At 38.1% G+C, this 18,641-nt stretch overlaps 1 protein-coding gene and 1 long non-coding RNA gene across 8 annotated transcripts; one reads left to right on the top strand and one right to left on the bottom strand.

The window, feature by feature from the left end:
• Nucleotides 1–818: 818 nt before the first annotated feature.
• Nucleotides 819–5,081, bottom strand: LOC108676953. Of its 7 annotated transcripts, none has more exons than XR_001931207.2 (5): nucleotides 5,046–5,081; nucleotides 4,394–4,541; nucleotides 2,376–3,879; nucleotides 1,294–1,433; nucleotides 819–1,005 (listed from the first exon to the last, which is right to left on the bottom strand). It is a non-coding gene; the product is annotated as an uncharacterized LOC108676953 (long non-coding RNA). The 7 variants fall into 7 exon arrangements; XR_001931205.2 differs by lacking the exon at nucleotides 5,046–5,081 and adding an exon at nucleotides 4,847–4,957; XR_007157071.1 differs by lacking the exon at nucleotides 5,046–5,081 and adding an exon at nucleotides 4,860–4,957.
• Nucleotides 5,082–10,537: 5,456 nt separating this feature from the next.
• Nucleotides 10,538–15,576, top strand: LOC125178916 (protein O-linked-mannose beta-1,2-N-acetylglucosaminyltransferase 1-like). The gene is made up of 5 exons (XM_047883782.1): nucleotides 10,538–10,704; nucleotides 11,397–11,474; nucleotides 12,734–12,800; nucleotides 13,555–13,626; nucleotides 13,948–15,576. The coding sequence occupies exons 1-5, from the start codon at nucleotides 10,607–10,609 to the stop codon at nucleotides 15,553–15,555; spliced, it is 1,923 nt and encodes a 640-aa protein (XP_047739738.1). The 5' UTR covers nucleotides 10,538–10,606; the 3' UTR covers nucleotides 15,556–15,576.
• Nucleotides 15,577–18,641: the final 3,065 nt, after the last annotated feature.

Below are 18,641 nucleotides of genomic sequence, written 5' to 3'. Positions count from 1 at the left end.
CTCGTGTGAAAATTTATTTTCCCAAGCCCTTATGTGTGCGTGCCCGTGTACAGACTGCCTCGATTCAAGATGGTATTTTAAGTCACGATTTGTTTGCGAAACTGAAAGCTGTTGGTGTCATATTATTAAATTAATAGCGACAGACTCCCGAGTCTCATAAGTGCCTGCAAACCTAAATCTTGCGCCCACAGTTTTAGAACTTAGTTGTTAGAGACGCAGTGAACTAGAGAGCGGCCATGATGTCTCCCTGCGTACCACTTCTATCTACCTACAAATGAAGTACACGATATATGCCTTCGCTACGCAATCGTTCTTGAAAATCCTCGGTTATATATGAGCACGCCTGCGTGAGTTTTACTGAGTAGACATTTAGTCTATGGGGTAAATAAGAATTAATCAGGCAATTTCGAGCAAAGTATAGTTCTATCTACGTGACCTTTACTTGGACCATACTCATTGAGATGCCCTAAACTTCGAAATGTTTCGGTGGAATTGAAGCCTGACTAATTGAATAACATGTCCATACAATAGGAGGTGAAACTAACATTTTGTATATCACCGTTTGCCGGCACGTGTGGAAATAAATTGAAACTTCGGGAATTGCCTCTCAATGGGTTTATTGCGAATGCAGCGCGTTAATTAGCATCATATTTCATGACATCTGCTTGCAAAAACAGATTAATCTGAATTTTCTTACAGCCTTTCAATTTGGTTCTCACGCTACTCATTCCGAATTGAAATAAAAAATAGTCATTAACACCAACTTGGTAAAACTCATTGCCTGAAATGAATTATTAGGAATTTCGTCACTACAACGTCAGTCTAACAATAATTATTATAAGGTTTGAATATATAGTAGCAGCAATCATTCAAAAACTACTTCCGAATGTCGATTCATGAATTGCAGGTATTTATTAGGCAAGTAGAGGTAGACTTGCACCAACACGACAATGGCGAAGCACATGAGGACCACCAACACGCCTTTCTTATCTCCCTCAGACAAATCTGCACGCAGGAATGTAATTATCAATATTTAGAAAATAATTTTTCTGGCGATGACTAATTTTTTATCTGAGTAATGGTTCGAATGCATAGTCATAGTTCGCCAGTATGCATTAAAATTGCAACTCCTGTATGCTTCTTTGGGGAAATATGTTATTCAAGTACACGAGATATTGTGATAGTTTTGAAAGTTCGTGATGAATATGCATAAATGAAAGTCTTCACCGTGATATAGTCAAATTAAACGACTCAAATTATTTCAGCCCACGAGTATCGCGTTCGTTCACTCACCTGCGACAATATAAACGAGCCCAAGGACACAGCAGCAAGAGATTGGTATTATTTTCATTGCCTTCGATAAGTTTTGTCCTGCAGTATCATAAAAATTATTTGAATCGGAGCCCATTGTGATTATTTCCATCTGGACGTCTCTGTTGGGTAGAAAGATGTATAGCATATCAAGATATCGGTGCAACCTAATCATCGGTAGAACCTAATCAGCTGATACGACACTTTGAAACTTGCAATGACGAATTTTGCGACTTGCTCTTCACATTCGCAAGAAGAAAGGAAACGCGTTTTTTTTTTCGTTTCATATCTACATACCAAAATCCACTGGATAAGATTTCTAATTGAAGTTTTAATTAAAAAACTAGGGTTATTCAAATGGTGCTTCATAGAACGGGAACAATTTCCTGCAGACGTGACATGATATCATAAATAAGCAAGCTGACGAATTGAACGCCTTTCACGGTCAACATTTTGAGCCATGCAAAGTTTAATATAATGCAGCCGCGCTCTTCTAATAACCCCAGTTTGAGGAATATCAGAAAAGCTTCATATTCAGGAGATTAGATAGTTTTTGTCAGAAACGTCATCGTAACGTCAACAATTAGCCCTTCATGTCACAACGGCATACTGTTAGGCTTTTGTATACCGAGTTCACGGCATGTATGAAGGAAATTTCTGTCACCTTCAGCCATTATACGAGAGTCATGACCATTTGTACCTAAACGTGTCAAGTCGAAGGCAAATTTTTTTAATTTATTGGTTCACTCAATCGATCAGTTTAAATTACTCTTTTAATGTTAGGTAGTTCATTAGGTTCGAGGCTGTTCAAACTTCAATCTTACCTTAGATGTTTATATTGAATAAGACCAGAATAACTTAGTGTCAGAAATGATGGTTAAGATTTAATTCTACATGCAAACCTCAAAGGTAATCTTTGAAGAGTTCAACTGTCCATATATTTACCATACTGAGAGTACATTCTGTATAGCATTTCATGATATAAGAGGTGAAATCACAAGCAACTAGTCTAAACACTTAAATCAACAAAATGTTGTCATACTACTTTCGTTATGCGTCCTTACGTAGTTCCAATTGGCGCGGTCACTCTTTATCTTCGCCTGGGTTGAAGACTTCTGATTTAAGAGGCCCCTCTCTGCCCGATCGCTGTCAAGGAGCTCGGCCACTGTACTTTAAGTTTGTCTGTGCTCAACTATATATTCACCGAGTAATTTACCAATACATTGATCGATCGCATAGCTCATTGAAATCAACTGCGTAAATCGGACGGCGAAAACGTCGATTACCCCCAAGAATCGCACATGTCTAACTATTTTATAGTGGAAGCTATTCGACAACGGTAATATTTTATCGTTCATTGTTGCAACCATTTAGCCAACAACGTAATGATTAGGTTTCAAAGAGAGCCCAGGAGATTCATTTAGCACAAGATTAAAATATCTCACGATGGCGTTTGGAGAAGTGCTCGGACCAAAGAAGGCTCTATACATCTACCGGTATCCTCCTGCTTCAATACGACGATATGCCTCTACTAATGTCAACTACGGTATAAATTCAAGACCGTTGCTCTCCACATGCTTCGTCATGGATATGTAGCCGTTTTTAAATCGGATAGTTCTTCACACAGTTTCAAAACCCCAACAATAATAAACTTTATTATTTTGTACAAGAACATATTCCTTCACGACCTCCTGTATCATTATTCTTCGAATCCATCATCTTTGGCATGTTGAAATCGACAAGAGAATTGTCAATTATCAACATATAGTACTGACCCTAATACTCACGCTATGGCTTCGATCACTCGGCAAAAAATAGGGGGCTTGATACAGGATACAGTCCCTATGCTACACTATAAAAGTTTCAATTTTACATATCTCGTGGAAGAAAATGGCAGTTCTAATCTGTAGGTATGGAAGGGTTACACCGCTAAAAGTTAGCATGATTTGTTGGTACACATCGTTCACAGCAGCCTAATTCATAGGCAAATAAACTTCGGTTTAATTGTAACTGGCTGGCGCAGAAAGTAGACTGGCCGTGTGACATCAATAGAGCTAGTTCACACTAGTCATCTCGATCATGACTTCAGCAAATAACTCTTGAATCAACTCTGGCAGAATTGACGTCTGGAAGCTGACGTCAGGTCAAGGAAATTGATTTAGGCAGGACATTAAAATCTATATTTCATTCTTTCAATAAAAATTTCAATAGTGTGCTCTCCGGCAACCAAATGTTCGAATCGAAAGCTGGTCCTCTGCCAGCTATATTCGTCAAGTACTAAAATACGGCAGGAAATCAAACCATAAAGGCATAAACATTCCCGAGAAGATCGACTAAGTCTTCAAGCTTCAGCCTCCACAATGTTAACACCAACCAAAGCCTAGTCTTCGAAACGTGCCACAATTGGTCCATTTACGGCGTAGAAGTTCATTAGACGATTGTTCTGTATTCGTGGTCTCCTCGCGATAATGTACGTTCTTCGTACCACCAGAAAGGCCATCATGAGCAAGAAGAATCGACACGCCAAAGCTATGCCTTTGAGGGCAAATATCCAACCTGCCGAATACTCTGTAGGAAAAAATAACGATTGGAAGGAACTGAATCCAATACAAAATACTGAAAGTTGCGAAAAAGAAAAAGGCAGTCAGGCTCCACTCTTAAGATCTTTGAAAGTCTTAAAATTATGTCCAACTCTGCACATTTTTTTGTTTCAAGTACAATTTCTTCGCGTAATATTCATTCTGAACAATGTCCATTAACTATCAAAATCGATCCTGGTAAAATGACAGAACTCGAATTCTACGTACTAGCTTTGATGGTTTATTACATAGAATAACCATCAATAAGAAATATTATAGTCAACTTTTTCGAGAATTCAGAGTGCAATAGTAATGCTAGCGTAAATCGTGTTCCGCGGAATTTAACCATATACTCTACTAAAGATATAGAGCAAAATAAAGAACTACTTTGACCACGCGTAATCTAGCTGGACGTGCGTTCAAGCAAAAATTAAATTCAACCACATAAAATCCTGTCTGAATTCGACTGGCGATCTACCACTAAATAAGCTACTTTAACTTACCTGAGGTGTCTTTCAAACAGCCCAACACGAAATATATACAAATTGGTATGAATATGTAAAGGAAAACCTTCATGCCTGGTTTGCACTTGCCAGGCAACTCGTGAAAATCGCTAAATTCTTCCCTTGTCAGCAGCATGATGCCTGAAATCTGAAACGATACAAGAATTGTGCACTTTACGTCAACGAGCAGAAGAGCCTAGTATAATGCTTGAGAGACGTGTTTCATGTCCAAGAACTGTCTACACTAACAAGGTAGAGTTTACCTTTCATTACTTGTTAAAACAGAATGTATCAACGACACTACTCAGTTTTGCTAGATATGCTTCGAGTTAGCAGTACAGAATAGGAATACCTGCAAAATTATAGATCTAGAGCTTTTTTGGTAGGACCTGAATTCTAAAACATTAACATCCACGAAGAAGATGCAGTTCAGATTCCAAAATAGACTCGCACCACAGCAGCTAACCCACGCAGAGTTTCGCCATCCAAATCTCCCCGTTAATTTTGCCTAAGTGCGGTAACACGGCGCACCAACCCAGTCGTCAAGTACCACAATTTTAACTGAAATTCGCACGTTGAAGAAAAAAGAAATGAAGAGCATTTGGCATAGGAATAGAAAAACTTTAAATTGTAGGTCGTAAATTTCCTTTACCTCTACTCTGCTCACGTAGCATAAATGAACTACATGCCATCAAGAGTTATGAAAAATCGTTATACGGTTCTATATTACTGAGAAATAATTTTTGAAGTATGAAAGAAAGATACTAGACAAACTTACGCCAACGCACACAACATACTGTATAGAATTGTACAGTTTTAAAACCACTAATTATTATTTCAGTATGCCAGGAAATATTGAACGGAGCATATTAATGACATTTAGTTTCTTTTATCTTGCATTCTATTCCAATATGCTTCATGTAATAACGAATCATAATCAAATAAACGTTCTAGGCCTTTATGATATTGAGAAAAAACCCTGAACAATAAAATACTGCGGCTGTTTGTTGGCTTCTATGTTTTATGATGGAACGAATGAAATTACTTAAATATGAAATGCTCCTAATCATGTTATGGTGCCTTTCACTTCACTTCGACTCACAAAAAAAATATTCATGCTGAGTTTACTTCGCGCAGAAAGTCGATATTTATAATCAAGGGAATGGGTTCATATTTATAATCAAGGGCCGCGTCCACACATGAACATCGATGTCGTATTCTCGATTAGAGTAAAGCAAGCTGTGGTGTTGGACGAACATATCCTTCAGTGTTACTGCAGCACTGGACGACCGAGAACCTACCAAGCGGAACGCTTGGTTCAACAAAAACACAACAAATAAAACGCGTTTATAATTCAAAAAGTGTAGAGCTCATATCGTTTAAATTAACGGCAAAGCCTTGGCTCACTTTCCATATCCTTATTAAATGATGTTGCAACAGTGAGCGCTTACGAAAGAAGTGGAAAACCATTGCTTCTACTCCAAAAAACCGAGTTGGTCTAAAATGATAACAAAGATTATTAAGTTATTTATGTGGCTGAGCGGATTTTATTTGCCACATTTTCATGACCTGAATCGCGGAGTTTCCAAGGTGAAATCGCGTGCAGGAAAATGTCAATTGATTCTTTTAAAATTTGTGAGCATTGCTTGGTGTATGCTTGTTAATGCAGCATGCATCACTCTAATTCTTTACAATATTCAGCTGATGGATCCACAAAACGATGAATTCTTAGTAATGGCGGAAAAAGTATGGGCGTTGCTGCCTTTGCTGGGAAGTAGCATCACTAGCGCCTTCTTCTACATCCGTCGCGCCAAATGGCGGTGGATTTTGAGTGCTATGGATCGCATGATCATAACACCAGAAAAAGAAGGCTCCTCATTCACTTGCACGCGTGCAGCGATACAACATGTTCTCCTTGGTATACTTTTCTTCGGGTCATTTTATTTTACGTCAGTTGAACTAGTCTCCCGGGAATTATTATTCCTTCACATCGTGCTATTTCATGTTGAAATTTGCTACGAGGGCATCGTTTATATGGTCACAGGATTCACATTCTCGGTTCTAGTGGAGGTGTGCACAGCCAAGTGTGAACTCCTCGCCAAAAATTGGAGTACAGACGCCATTACTCGATATAGGTATTTTCCACATCGACTAGGAGTATGGGAAATTAATTCGGAAATCAAGAATAAACTATTTGGATTGGAGAAAAGCCTACTTGAAGTAAGGCAATTTTTGGACGTATTAATGGAAGTGTTCCAGTGGCCTCTGGTTGTTGCTAACCTTATGGCCATTGTGAACGGAGTCATCGGCTTGTTTCTGGTTCTCGACTCCCTGGTGAACCAAGGAACCATGGGCGTCAGGTTTTGGTATTCGACCTCGATTTTGATATGGTCAGCCTTCCTGCTTTTCATCGGGCATTCCGCAGCTGACAGATTCAACAAAGCTGTGAGTCACACTGTGTATTTATGTATTCTAACTAAAGTGAAATATTACTTCTTGTCTTTCTGATCTATACGTATCACTGTGATTTTAAAATAAATTTTAATAGCGATGAGTTATCTGTACATGACTTGTCAATGTTGTTTCATATTTTAGTTGCACGAAGGCCTCAGGAGCGCATGAGTGTCACTTTTGAAAACTATCCAGCTCATTTAACAGTTAATCAACATTTCTTGTAGACATGTGAGACATAAAAAACCAGGTCTTTTTGACCATGCAATCTGTACGTGACAATGACGCTTCAATTTAGAATGATGGACTTGTTAAATGTTTGCATTCAAACATAGCTTGATGAATGAAGGAAACTAAATCAATCAAATAACCAATGAATTATAACAAAGTCAATGCTGAAAGTCTTAATAATTAGGTCCATATCGCATTAAGTCACCCGGGTTCTTCAGCCGTACTTAGTACACTTTCTTGAACCCCAAAATATGTACTAGATTAAAATATGCTTTATTTTACTTTACACTCATGTATCCAAAGTTTCACACTCTTTTCTCCCTGTAGTTCAGCAACGGAACTAGTAATATCTCACGGGAACTTACTGAACTAACTTTTGCATTTGCAAACCCACAAACAACTAAACAAATACGAAAATATCAAAATCCGAAATCATATATTTCCCTAACATCATGCTTCAAGATATGGTACGTATTGTTAGAAATTTAATAAAAAGTTCATTTTTATATTTAAGATAACCCACTTGCGTCTCCCATATGTGACCACAGAAGCAGGCCTTGGCAAACAGCGTGCGCCGATTTCTGCTCTTTCAACGTCATTCATCCTGCTTGGTATGATGTAATGTTGAATTTTACAATATTAAATTAGTCAATGTTGGAGTATACAATGTTACATCATACTATATTGGATTATACAATGTTGAATTATGCGATTTTGAATGTTATTTAGCCACATTGGGACAGGAGCTGACTTCAACCATTTCTTCCATGCGTCTACCAGTGTATTATCATGAACAATGAATTTTGCACAAAATTTTCATCAACCTTCGTGTTATGTTGCACCCTGAATTTTGTTACTAATTCTGAATGTTAGTCATCTTCCGTGTTTGTAGTTAATTAGTAATTTTTCTTAAAAAAAGCCAAAAATGGACCAAAAATGTTGCCGATAAATTAACGACTTTGTGCCAATTTATAGCAAATGAGAGTTTACTGATAGCATTGATAGATTAGTGATAATATATGAGCCTATTTACGTCATAATTCATCATTTTATTTCATCGTCAATCATTTATATAGACAGAAGATTCAACAAATAATCAGAAATAAACCGCAAGATTTAGGTATTAATATTCGGTCCCGGTAAAATGGGTCATAAATTTTTTCTTTAAAATATAATAATCTTGCCACTTCACTTGATGGTCATTATTGTCCTCCATTCCAAAATTAAAATTTATTTAAGGTTCATGGTTTCGGAGATGGGCAAAAATCTTATTATCTGGCTGACCAACATGAGCTTCAATGCAATTTTCAGGAATAATTAAATTATCTACCCTAATTGATTTATATACATTTTTTCTGACTCTCAGAGTCTGCAAGTAGTCGCTGAAGCTGCTCAGCCATATCGCTTCTCCGTTGCAGAATTTTTCAGCCTGGGACGGAGTTCCATCACAAACGTAAATGTTCCTACGCACTGAAATGATTCATTTATGAAGAAAATAAGAAGTTATTTTCTTTCAATTTCGTGAATCATTTTTGATACAAAGTAAGAATTATTTTCTTTCAATTTTGTGAATTATATAGATCGTACCGTTTCATATATATATGCTTTCATAATTTTTACCTAATAAATAAGCTATTTTTTGTGCAGACAATGGCCTTCGTGTTATCATACGTATTCGTAGCGCTGCAGTTCCGACCCGCTCAAAATCAGCCCACGGTTCATGAGTGAAGAAGTTTTCCTCATGTGCGATATATAATAAAGAATAATTTACTCATGAATACTGATTGATAGAGGAAATTCTCGGATTATTTTGTTGATGTGTGCAATGCAGGCCAAATAATTGGCATGGTCCAAATATTTAAAATTAGATTTAGACTTAGAAATCGTGATTTAGATTATTTTGAATTGATTTTTACATTGCACAATCACACTGAGTATGAGTATACATTTTTTCAATGTGTAGGAATACAGACATTCAACAGGGGGTATCAAACAACACACGGCGCCCTACAAGATGGCACACAACGTGTACGGTTGTGCTGTGTAAGAGACAACTTCGGAAATGCGTATTTTTCAAAATTGTTCCATTCATTAGATGTTTCGGCATTCATATTTTATGCTAGCGCATTTATACTCAACAACATATTTCTGTTCTAAAATTTGCCATTTCCTTCGTAACCAAACTATTCAGATGTCAAGTGAATATAATTTTTCAATTAATTTAAGTTTAACAATAGAAGCACATCCGAATGAATGAACCCAGCAGGCAATGTCAGGTTGAATCAACGGTGAAATAACGTCGAAATGTACGACGTTGATAAAATAACATGGATTCACTTTTCATTCTGGACTAATATTCAACGTTATTAATCCAGAACGTCGCGAAGTACGTTGTTTCAACTTTGATTCAATCTGACATTGTCTGCTGGATATGTTCTAGAGTTTGAAAAAGTATCAATAAATATTGAACAGAATTGAGAAAATGTTTTCATGACCAAGCATGCAGTTAAACCAATTAATGCTATGTTTCAGGTCTTTTGGCATCAGCAATTACTTCTGAAGCTTCTACTGTACGTTGTATAGCTTCTAGGTAGCTCCTAGAGTAGAGTTAGAATTGCTAACGTATAGCTTCTAGTATAGCTCCCAGTTAGTTACCTCAACATTAGTATCATCGAATGTTAGTTGATGATACAGTACAAAAAAATACAGACAGAAGGCTTTAAAAACATATTAAATGGATACATAACAATGTTGATACGGCCGGGGGAGCATTTCTTCACAGTTTTTCTAGATAATGTCTGACGCAGTTTCCTTAAACAGTTTTTTATGACTACCTTTGTCGTTGTTCCTCATTAACAGGAAAGTTCAGCAGGAAAGTTCAAATGAAAATTCACTAATTGATGGGCATATGTACATTTTTTGTACATTTTTTGCCAGCAAATCAAGTGAGTTGATAGAATGACTTTCAAGGCAAGTCAGTTAGTCAGCGAACATGACGGGAAGACTTGTCAGTCGGATATAGACTGACTGACTGATTAATTCAATAAGGGAAGACTTGTCAGGCGAGTATACGAGAAGTCTAGAGAGGATGGTCAGCTAGTCATACGACTGTGAAGAAAGACTAATCAGTCTGGTCAACTAATAACTACTTAGGTATAGTCAGAAAAAAACAGAAGGTTCAGCATTCAAGAGTTGGAGTCGCAGTCATAAGCGTCAAACTGGACCCACTCAGCCGGGCAGCTCACCGACCACATGCCATGTTTGAAAACCAATGTCCCAACAAGTTTATACCTTGACATAAATAAAGGAATACTAATTTTGTTATATAGAACCAAAGAAAATTATTAACAGCGTTGTTATAACAAGGTGCCAAGATTTAATTCTGTGCCAACGCTCCTTCTATCTACTTGTTTATACATAGCTTGAAATTTTAGTTGTGGAGAGATGAGTTCATATCTCGTGTTTGCTTCGACCAGTCGAATTGTTAAATAAAAAAATCTGCCGGCGTTGAGTTGTGCGACTGAAGAAATAATGAGATTTGATAGAACTTGGCTTCATAGTTTCTTTGGTATTCTGTGTATCATACGATATGTGTGCCTTCTCAATGCAGATGACCTCGAGATAAAAAAGTAAGTAAAATTTCAACAACGTCACTTGAATGTTTTTAAATACAACGGTTGATTTGAAAATAAAAAATGCAACAAAAAAATATATTATTACAGTATGTTCCGCAGCGAGTTATTCATAGATTGTTTGAAGCAAATATCTTGCTTTCCAAATGATTCACAAATCTTCTTTCAAATCGTTTATGTAATCCGGTGTGTCTCTGCATGTACAGTGGGGGGAAATAAATATTCGTACACTTGAAAAATCGTATTTTAATGTAGGTAAGTACACAAACTGAACAGAAGAAGTGACTTATATTATGTATAGAGGCGCATTGTATTCAAAAATAGCATCAATAGAAATTAAATCTCAATGCAACAAAAATTAATGCAACATGTTAACTTCTTCGGGTCAAAAAATTGTTGCATTGAGATTTAATTTCTTTTGATAGTATTTTTGAATACTATGCGTCTCTATACATAATTTAAATCACTTTTCCTGTTAAGTTTGTGTACTTACATACATTAAAATACGATTTTTTAAGTGTACGAATATTTATTTCCCCCCACTGTATGTATGGTGCAATAATACTCTAAATGAACGAATTTTTCTGGAAAGTCTGAACTATTTTAAGGTACCAGGCCTTAATAAAATGCATATATGTATATGTAAGAAGAATTGACAAATTAGTTTTAAAATAGCCTTCATATTTCAGATGGCTTGTATTCGAGGTGACGTCAAATCTTTCTGGCTGCCAAGTCCAGAGGAGCGAACTGGAATCGGTGACGTTAGGGTATGATTGCGATAAGAGATTACCACACGATGGCAATAAGTCCTTTTTACCGATTATATACAAATAGAAATTATCACAGAGATTTTAATCGTTATTATAAAAACGATAATACATATTACAGAAATATAAATAGTTATTAAAAAAGCTTTAGCAATTTTGTGTGTTAAAAAACTTGTCTGGTTGAAAACGAATTGCATAATTTATCTGAGAAAAATTAGAGTAAACTAGATTATTTATTCTGCTTATGAACGAACGTATTAGATTCACGCTTGTTTGAACTATTGCTACCACCCCATGTCTAGACACGTAATTAATGTACGCCACTTCAATCCAACTTGTACCAAATGTGAAAATGTCTTGTACCAGCGATTTTTTCTCAAAGTTAACGTGAATAAAAACCCGTTCTCGCAACTAAATGCTTCCTTGAAACTCGTTAATGAAAAGTCAGATTTTTAAATAAAAATGAGTAGCTTCTCAATTTTCTCAATTACCTGAGGCCTTTGCTTACTCAAGTGTAAATATTTTGCAATATCGACTGGTTTTATAACACCGTTGGCTTTAATAAATTTCGAGGTAGATGACTTAGGCATGCCAAACTGGATAGAGATCGGCGGACCTTACACACGTTATTTGAATCTCTGTCAAGTGCCAAGAATAACACTATAATGTCGACAAGTGTTACGCATGACACACATTTCAAAAACTTTTTGTGTAACACAAACGTCAAAAACTGTTACGGATAACACAAATGTCAGTATGAGTTTCGCGTAATGCATAAACAGGCCATGGGCCTATTTCTTCAGCGCCGACACTTCTATTCTATTCTATAAGCAAAATGAGGAGAAACTGTAAGCGTGAATCTATTTCATTCAATCGTTGATTGATTTGTACTGACTTGTGAAACAAACGTCGGACCAAGCAATGGTGTTTAATTGGAACGGGTGTTGAGAACTAACAGGTGCTTGATTTTCGAAGCTTTTAACAAATTCCAAGACAAAATTTCGTTCAATTTCTTTTTCAAATACCGATATGAGCTCTAAAAGCATTAAAAAACGATATGAGATTAAATCAGAAATTAAACACAATAAAAAGTTCAGCGCAGATTCTGAATGAAATCGACATTAACTGTAGAAATATTCCTAATATTTCATGTATTTCCATGTATTATTATGTACAACTTTATTGTGATATTTCACCACGTAGGTGTAGCAAGTTTGAAGTGTCACTGGAAATATTTTGATGAAATTCTTTCTTTGCAGGAACATGAGCTGGAATATGAGCGTCCAGTTTGAAGATTTTAATTCGAGCGCCAGCAACACCAATGAGGTTAGAAGCTATGGGTTCTTATTGCAACAGGTCCCACTACGGGCCTGTATCCATTTTAAACAAAGGCGTGCTGACATCCGTAGAATTTTCACCTCATGCGGCCACTGATCGCGCTGCGGGTGGCGTCCGTAAACCAAAATGTATATTTTACCACTGATGAATCGTGAATAATTTTCCTGGTTTACTTCATGTTAAACTTACAATGCTAAAAAAGTTAGAAAGCATAATAGGAGAAAGCTAACTTGTTCCCTGTCGCTCAATGCAAATTAGCTGCCAAATGAAAACGTAATTAATAAATACACTGGGAAGAAAATTTTTGCACGTAGTGCGATAGACATCTTCTGAAAAATAAATGATCATAATAATGGTTAATTAGAATAACCAAAATCTTGCATATGCAATGAAAATGTGTCATTCACAATCATTTTTTCACAACAATATTTTATATCATTTTAGTAAAATATTTACGCGAGGGGTAACTTTGAGGAGATGAAATTATCGTCTGTATTGTAGTAATTTTATGATGCAATTTGTAATAAAACGTTTTGGTCATTTAACTGAAAAACGGTAGCTCCGATGTCAAACGCCGAATGAAGGCTTGCAGAAAACGGAATAATGGAGTTCAGCCCGGCCTAGCTACTTGTGCAACATCGAAGTAAAAACTAATTTTATTTGCTATTAATGATCAAAAATAAAATGAAGGAAATTATAAGTCACTAAAAAGTTCATTAAATTTAATAATCTTTGTTTGCAGAATGCATCTCTGATCACAGGCCTACTGATGCTGGTGATGAATCCCGTCACTCATAACACAACATTTGCAAAGGTGAGATCCACGTCCTTAAGTCGAGTTTTCGTGTCGTACGCGACGATAAAGCGAATATTCGATATATAAAAAACCATTGAAACGTACACTCAGATAATTGAGTGTGACTTTGTCCAAATAGCGACACACTGTTTGTCTTTGTGGGGTTCATTCAGACCCATTTTGGCCCACGAAAAAGGTCGAGCTACGTCCATGCTCGAACTGTGGTAAAAAAGTATAATTTTTTTAGCAAGATGATCCAATAATTTTTCTGAATGTGTTTTCAAGTAAAAAGCGCTTTCGCTGTGCATTGAGAACAGTGCATTGCATTTGCTGCATCAGATGTTCCGCACGCACGAGTTGTTCGGCTTCTACCTGGACTTGCGGTGGCACCTGACGCGGCTGCAGACCGGCAGCGTCGTGGCCCTGGTGGTGTCAGCCGTCGGCACCGCGGGTCTCAGGGGCGCGGCTGACGACCTCCGTGACGCAGGGGCGCTCATGGCGCACCATTTGCCCGCCGGCGCCCACTGGGTCTGGGTCTTCGTCAAGGGAGGCAGGACGTTGCTCGAAACTGCCGTGCTGGACACCCAGGGCCCTGTCCTTGCGAATGTGTTTATCCCTGTTGCTGATGCCAGGGATGTGACCCAAATAATGGAGACGGATAGATATGAAATTTGCCAGACAATGAATATTCTCGATGATTTATGTTCAGAAACTTGGTTTCCATTTCCTCGTTCGGTTTTAAACAATAGTGATTTTCTTGATTCAATTCCCATCGTGATGACAGTGGGTACCAGACCGCAGTACATGTACGCAGCACTTAAAGCAATGCATCTCTCACCAGGGTTCCGACCTGAAAATTTGCATGTGCTCTGTGGAGGACAAACTGCAGACACATTGAAACTATTAGATTTCTTTAAACTAAATTACACTGTAATTGAGATCGAGGGTACGGGAAACCCGATGCTGTTCCAGTACTACAGGAAAGTTTTCAAGTTCATAGCCGAAAATTTCCAGAGTGCCGACGCAGTGATGATCATAGATGAGGACGTGGAGGTATCCCCTGACTTCTTCTCATACATGTCACAAGTTATGCCGGTGATGATGCGGGACCCAACTCTGTATTGCGCTACAGCAACGAGCTTCTTCCCCAGCCCCCGCCTGTATCTGTCGAGGAACAGAGTGAGAAGAGGGGAGTCTCAAGTAGGCTGGGGCTACGCTATTAAAATGAGTGTCGTAAGGCAGGCTCTGGAGCGATGGCCCACTACGCTAGATTCTTATGCCATGTACGACCACTGGATCTACGAGGAGGTCGTTGAGAGCGGGGAGTGCATATTTCCTGAGGTGTCACGGGCTAAGCATTTCGGAGTAGGGATCAATGCAGTGGGCATACACATGGAAACCAATTTCCTTCAAGTTCAGATGGAAATGCAGTCTGGCATGGAAATTTATTCCCTTGAAGACATTCCGTTACTACGATGGCGAAAAAATCTACAAGTAAAGCTTGAGAATTCTGAAATTATTTCCGGTGATCCATGCTCTGACAATTTCTTCACCGATCGTGAAGATGGCAGCTATATTTTTGCGTATCATCTGGAGGCAAATGCGGATGGAAGCTATGACATGATCAGCTATTTTATTTCGGGTCTTTGTTGCTGTGAACTCACTTACTCCGGCATAGATTATGGTAGCCACGATCATGTAGTCATGGCCCGCGTCAAGCCTGGCGTTGAGATTTACTTTCTTGGTGCCCCGTTGTCGTCCTTCAGTTACGTGCTTGATAATAATACGGCTGCGTGGAACTACAAAGCTCTAGATGATTTAGGGAAAGTTAAGGCTTTGGAAAAAGCTGCTGAATTTCAATTGAGAGTAAAAAGTGAATTAAAGTCGAAATATAATAAGAAGAGATTCATGCACGAGGTCTTTAGCGACGGCTTTGATTATATGTAACGTAGACGAATATTGTAAGTATATGTATAACGTAAATATTGCATGTATTTACTTCATATAATAAAAAGATGACCAGCTGCATAGTTTATTGATTAATCGCATTTTACTCGAATCTCTGAATTAATCTGTTCTCCAAATTAATATCATTTCCGAATTACTTATATTTCTTTGCTATTAAAATATTATTTGACTGAAATCTTTGACATTTGCTAAATGATTATTGCGATAATGTTGTAATAGACTGAAGGTTAATAGCAACATGCAGGATATTGAGCATTCTATTGTAGCTCATATCATCATCATCACACCGCTCGTTAATTATTTATGCTATGCAAAGAATGCATTTACTGGAGTCACATTGTCGTTAGGCTTGGCGTTCACCAGTCGCTTCTATGTATGACTTGTAAATCGTTCGCAATTTGCTGCGACCGGAACGCGAAATTCCTGAAAAATTCTTGGCCTGTTTTCGGAACTGAACAAAACTGTCTTGCCGCGACTCAAGCTGTAAGCGGAAGTTAATTAAACTGACGTCTGGTAATTCTGAAACACTTCACCTTCCAGTTAAATGACGTCGAAACTACGTTGATTAAGAGTTAATTTAGGAGAGAAAACATTTAATTCTCGTTATTTTTGGTAAAAATAACGCTTACTCAAAGTTATTTCAACGTTATATGTATGGTGGAGCAATGTTTCGTTGACTTCAGTACTGGCAATAATCGTGAAGAGGGCGATACAATTAAGGCAAGCTCTATGTTATACTTAGAGATCAGTGTAGCAAATATGCGAGAGAAACACTAGGTACTTAATTTAAATGATAACTGATCTTGAATTTTAATTTTATTCTTTGTTGTAAGTTTTTTAAGTGATGGCTGACGAGAACCTGTAAATAAATTTTTCCGCAATCGATTTTTATAAATATATGATGATGTAGAGAATTTGAACACAATTTATTGAACGGCCACGGATAATAACCAGCGTGTTATGATAACATGTATCAGTCGACTGAGATCTACTATAAAAACCATATTAGTATTTTTATAACTAATTAAGTACATGTGTACACCGTATAATGCACAGCGTACACTCAAACACTGGCAAAACCTTCCGCTTCCAGTCATTTCTTGAAGTCCCTTGGCAAAGTAACTTCTTAAACTTTGTAAAAATTTCATAAAAATTTCCAAGCCCTTTTGTGAACCAACACAACGAGTAAGATGGCCGCTTTTCTCTGTGTTAATTGGCATGGGCGGTAAGGTGGAGAAATTCAAAGACTATTATATAATCAGAACTGTGTTTGTGCAAAGTAAATGTGGATCGAGTGATCAAGTTTAGCTTAATTTTATGTCATCCCACTATCTGAAACTCAGTTATTTAGGTGATGCATAAAGAAAAACAAAGAGTTGCCAATTAATATTACAAATTCATACGTTCAAATTACATATTAATTCAAAAAAGAAGTTTCTAATTCCTTTGGCAAGAAATTGTTCTCAAGTTAATAGACTAAGTGAGATATTTCGGTTCCGCATTGTCAACGCAAGAAATCTCAGAGTTTCATTTTTCAAAAAACCTTGCGGATGATGCGGGATCATCTATCTTGTGATAAGATTGATTAATTAGACGTGGAGTCTAGTTTAGTTCTAATTGTGTCCGTAATCAGACGCTGGTCAGTGGCTGTCAGCGACTCCGGCAACCGTTGACGTCCTCCTCATATTAATTAAGAGTGAGATGCCAACAGAAACTCACAGCCGAAAATTTAATAACGAACGGCAAAAACTTAATCTAACGAAGGCTTACCAGCCATTAAAAATGTTAAATAATTATCCTAATGATCTCACACGAAATAGAATTATTCCAAGCATGGCGGAGAAGTGTTAAATTGTAAATTTAACACTTCTCCCTTCACTTTTTTAATTTTTAATTATATTCGAAAGGGAACTCAAGAGCTACGTATTATTCAGTTGTTAGTTAAGAATTAAGCTACATAATTTATAAACTACCATTAAGGCGATGTCTGGAGTTGAGTATCAGGCGCAGACGATATCGGGACAGGCAATTAATGAAGGCCAGGCCATCATCAGACTGCGGCGGACACCCAATTGCCGCAGCAAATTAATGGCACCAAAGAAGCAATGAAGCCCAAATGACGCTAGCTTCTTTTGCCGCTCCAAATGACCGCCGAAAAACTGCGGAAATTTTCAAGGGAATAGGAATGACGCGGCGCTGGCTTCAGTGGTGTTTAGGACCACGGTTCAGTGAATTCATAAACTCGACGAAAGCGAGACAAACTGCTGCTTAATTGACCGGAATTTAGGGACATAAACGAGATAGAACAGCTATAGAAGACCGTAGGGATATATAAACAAAAATTCACGTGAGAGTGCACGAAAATTGTGGAGCTCTCTTTACGAATAACCTAATTGAATTGCATACGGAAATACAATCTAAAATACACTTTTTTCACGCAAATGATTGGATGTATAAGTAAGTTGCTGCGATGTGTATTCATGACGGAGTTCTAGTGTGGGCATAACAGCGTCGAACGCAGCCGTTATGACAGCATTTTATGGCTATAGCCGCTTTGAGGCAATCGTCACGGCTTACGGTACAGCATTACGTCATGATTACGGTGCAACACGCCGGCATGATTACGGCGCAACACGTCGGCATGATTACGGCGCAGCACGTCGGCACGATTACGGCGCAACACGACGGCATGATTACGGCGCAACACGTCGGCGTGATTACGACGCAGCACGTCGGCGTGATTACGGCGCAACACGTCGGCGTGATTACGGCGCAACACGTCGGCATGATTACGGCGCAGCACGTCGGCATGATTACGGCGCAACACATCGGCGTGATTACGGCGCAACACGTCGGCATGATTACGGCGCAGCACGTCGGCGTGATTACGGCGCAACACGTCGGCATGATTACGGCGCAACACGCCGACATGATTACGGCGCAAAACGTCGGCATGATTACGGCGCAACACGCCGGCATGATTACGGCGCAACACGTCGGCATGATTACGGCGCAACACGTCGGCGTGATTACGGCGCAGCACGCCGGCATGATTACGGCGCAAC

The sequence above is a fragment of the Hyalella azteca genome, unplaced genomic scaffold (assembly GCF_000764305.2).
Source record: "Hyalella azteca isolate HAZT.00-mixed unplaced genomic scaffold, Hazt_2.0.2 contig13692, whole genome shotgun sequence".
NCBI lineage: Eukaryota > Metazoa > Arthropoda > Malacostraca > Amphipoda > Hyalellidae > Hyalella > Hyalella azteca.
This window is presented reverse-complemented; position numbering and strand designations above follow the sequence as displayed.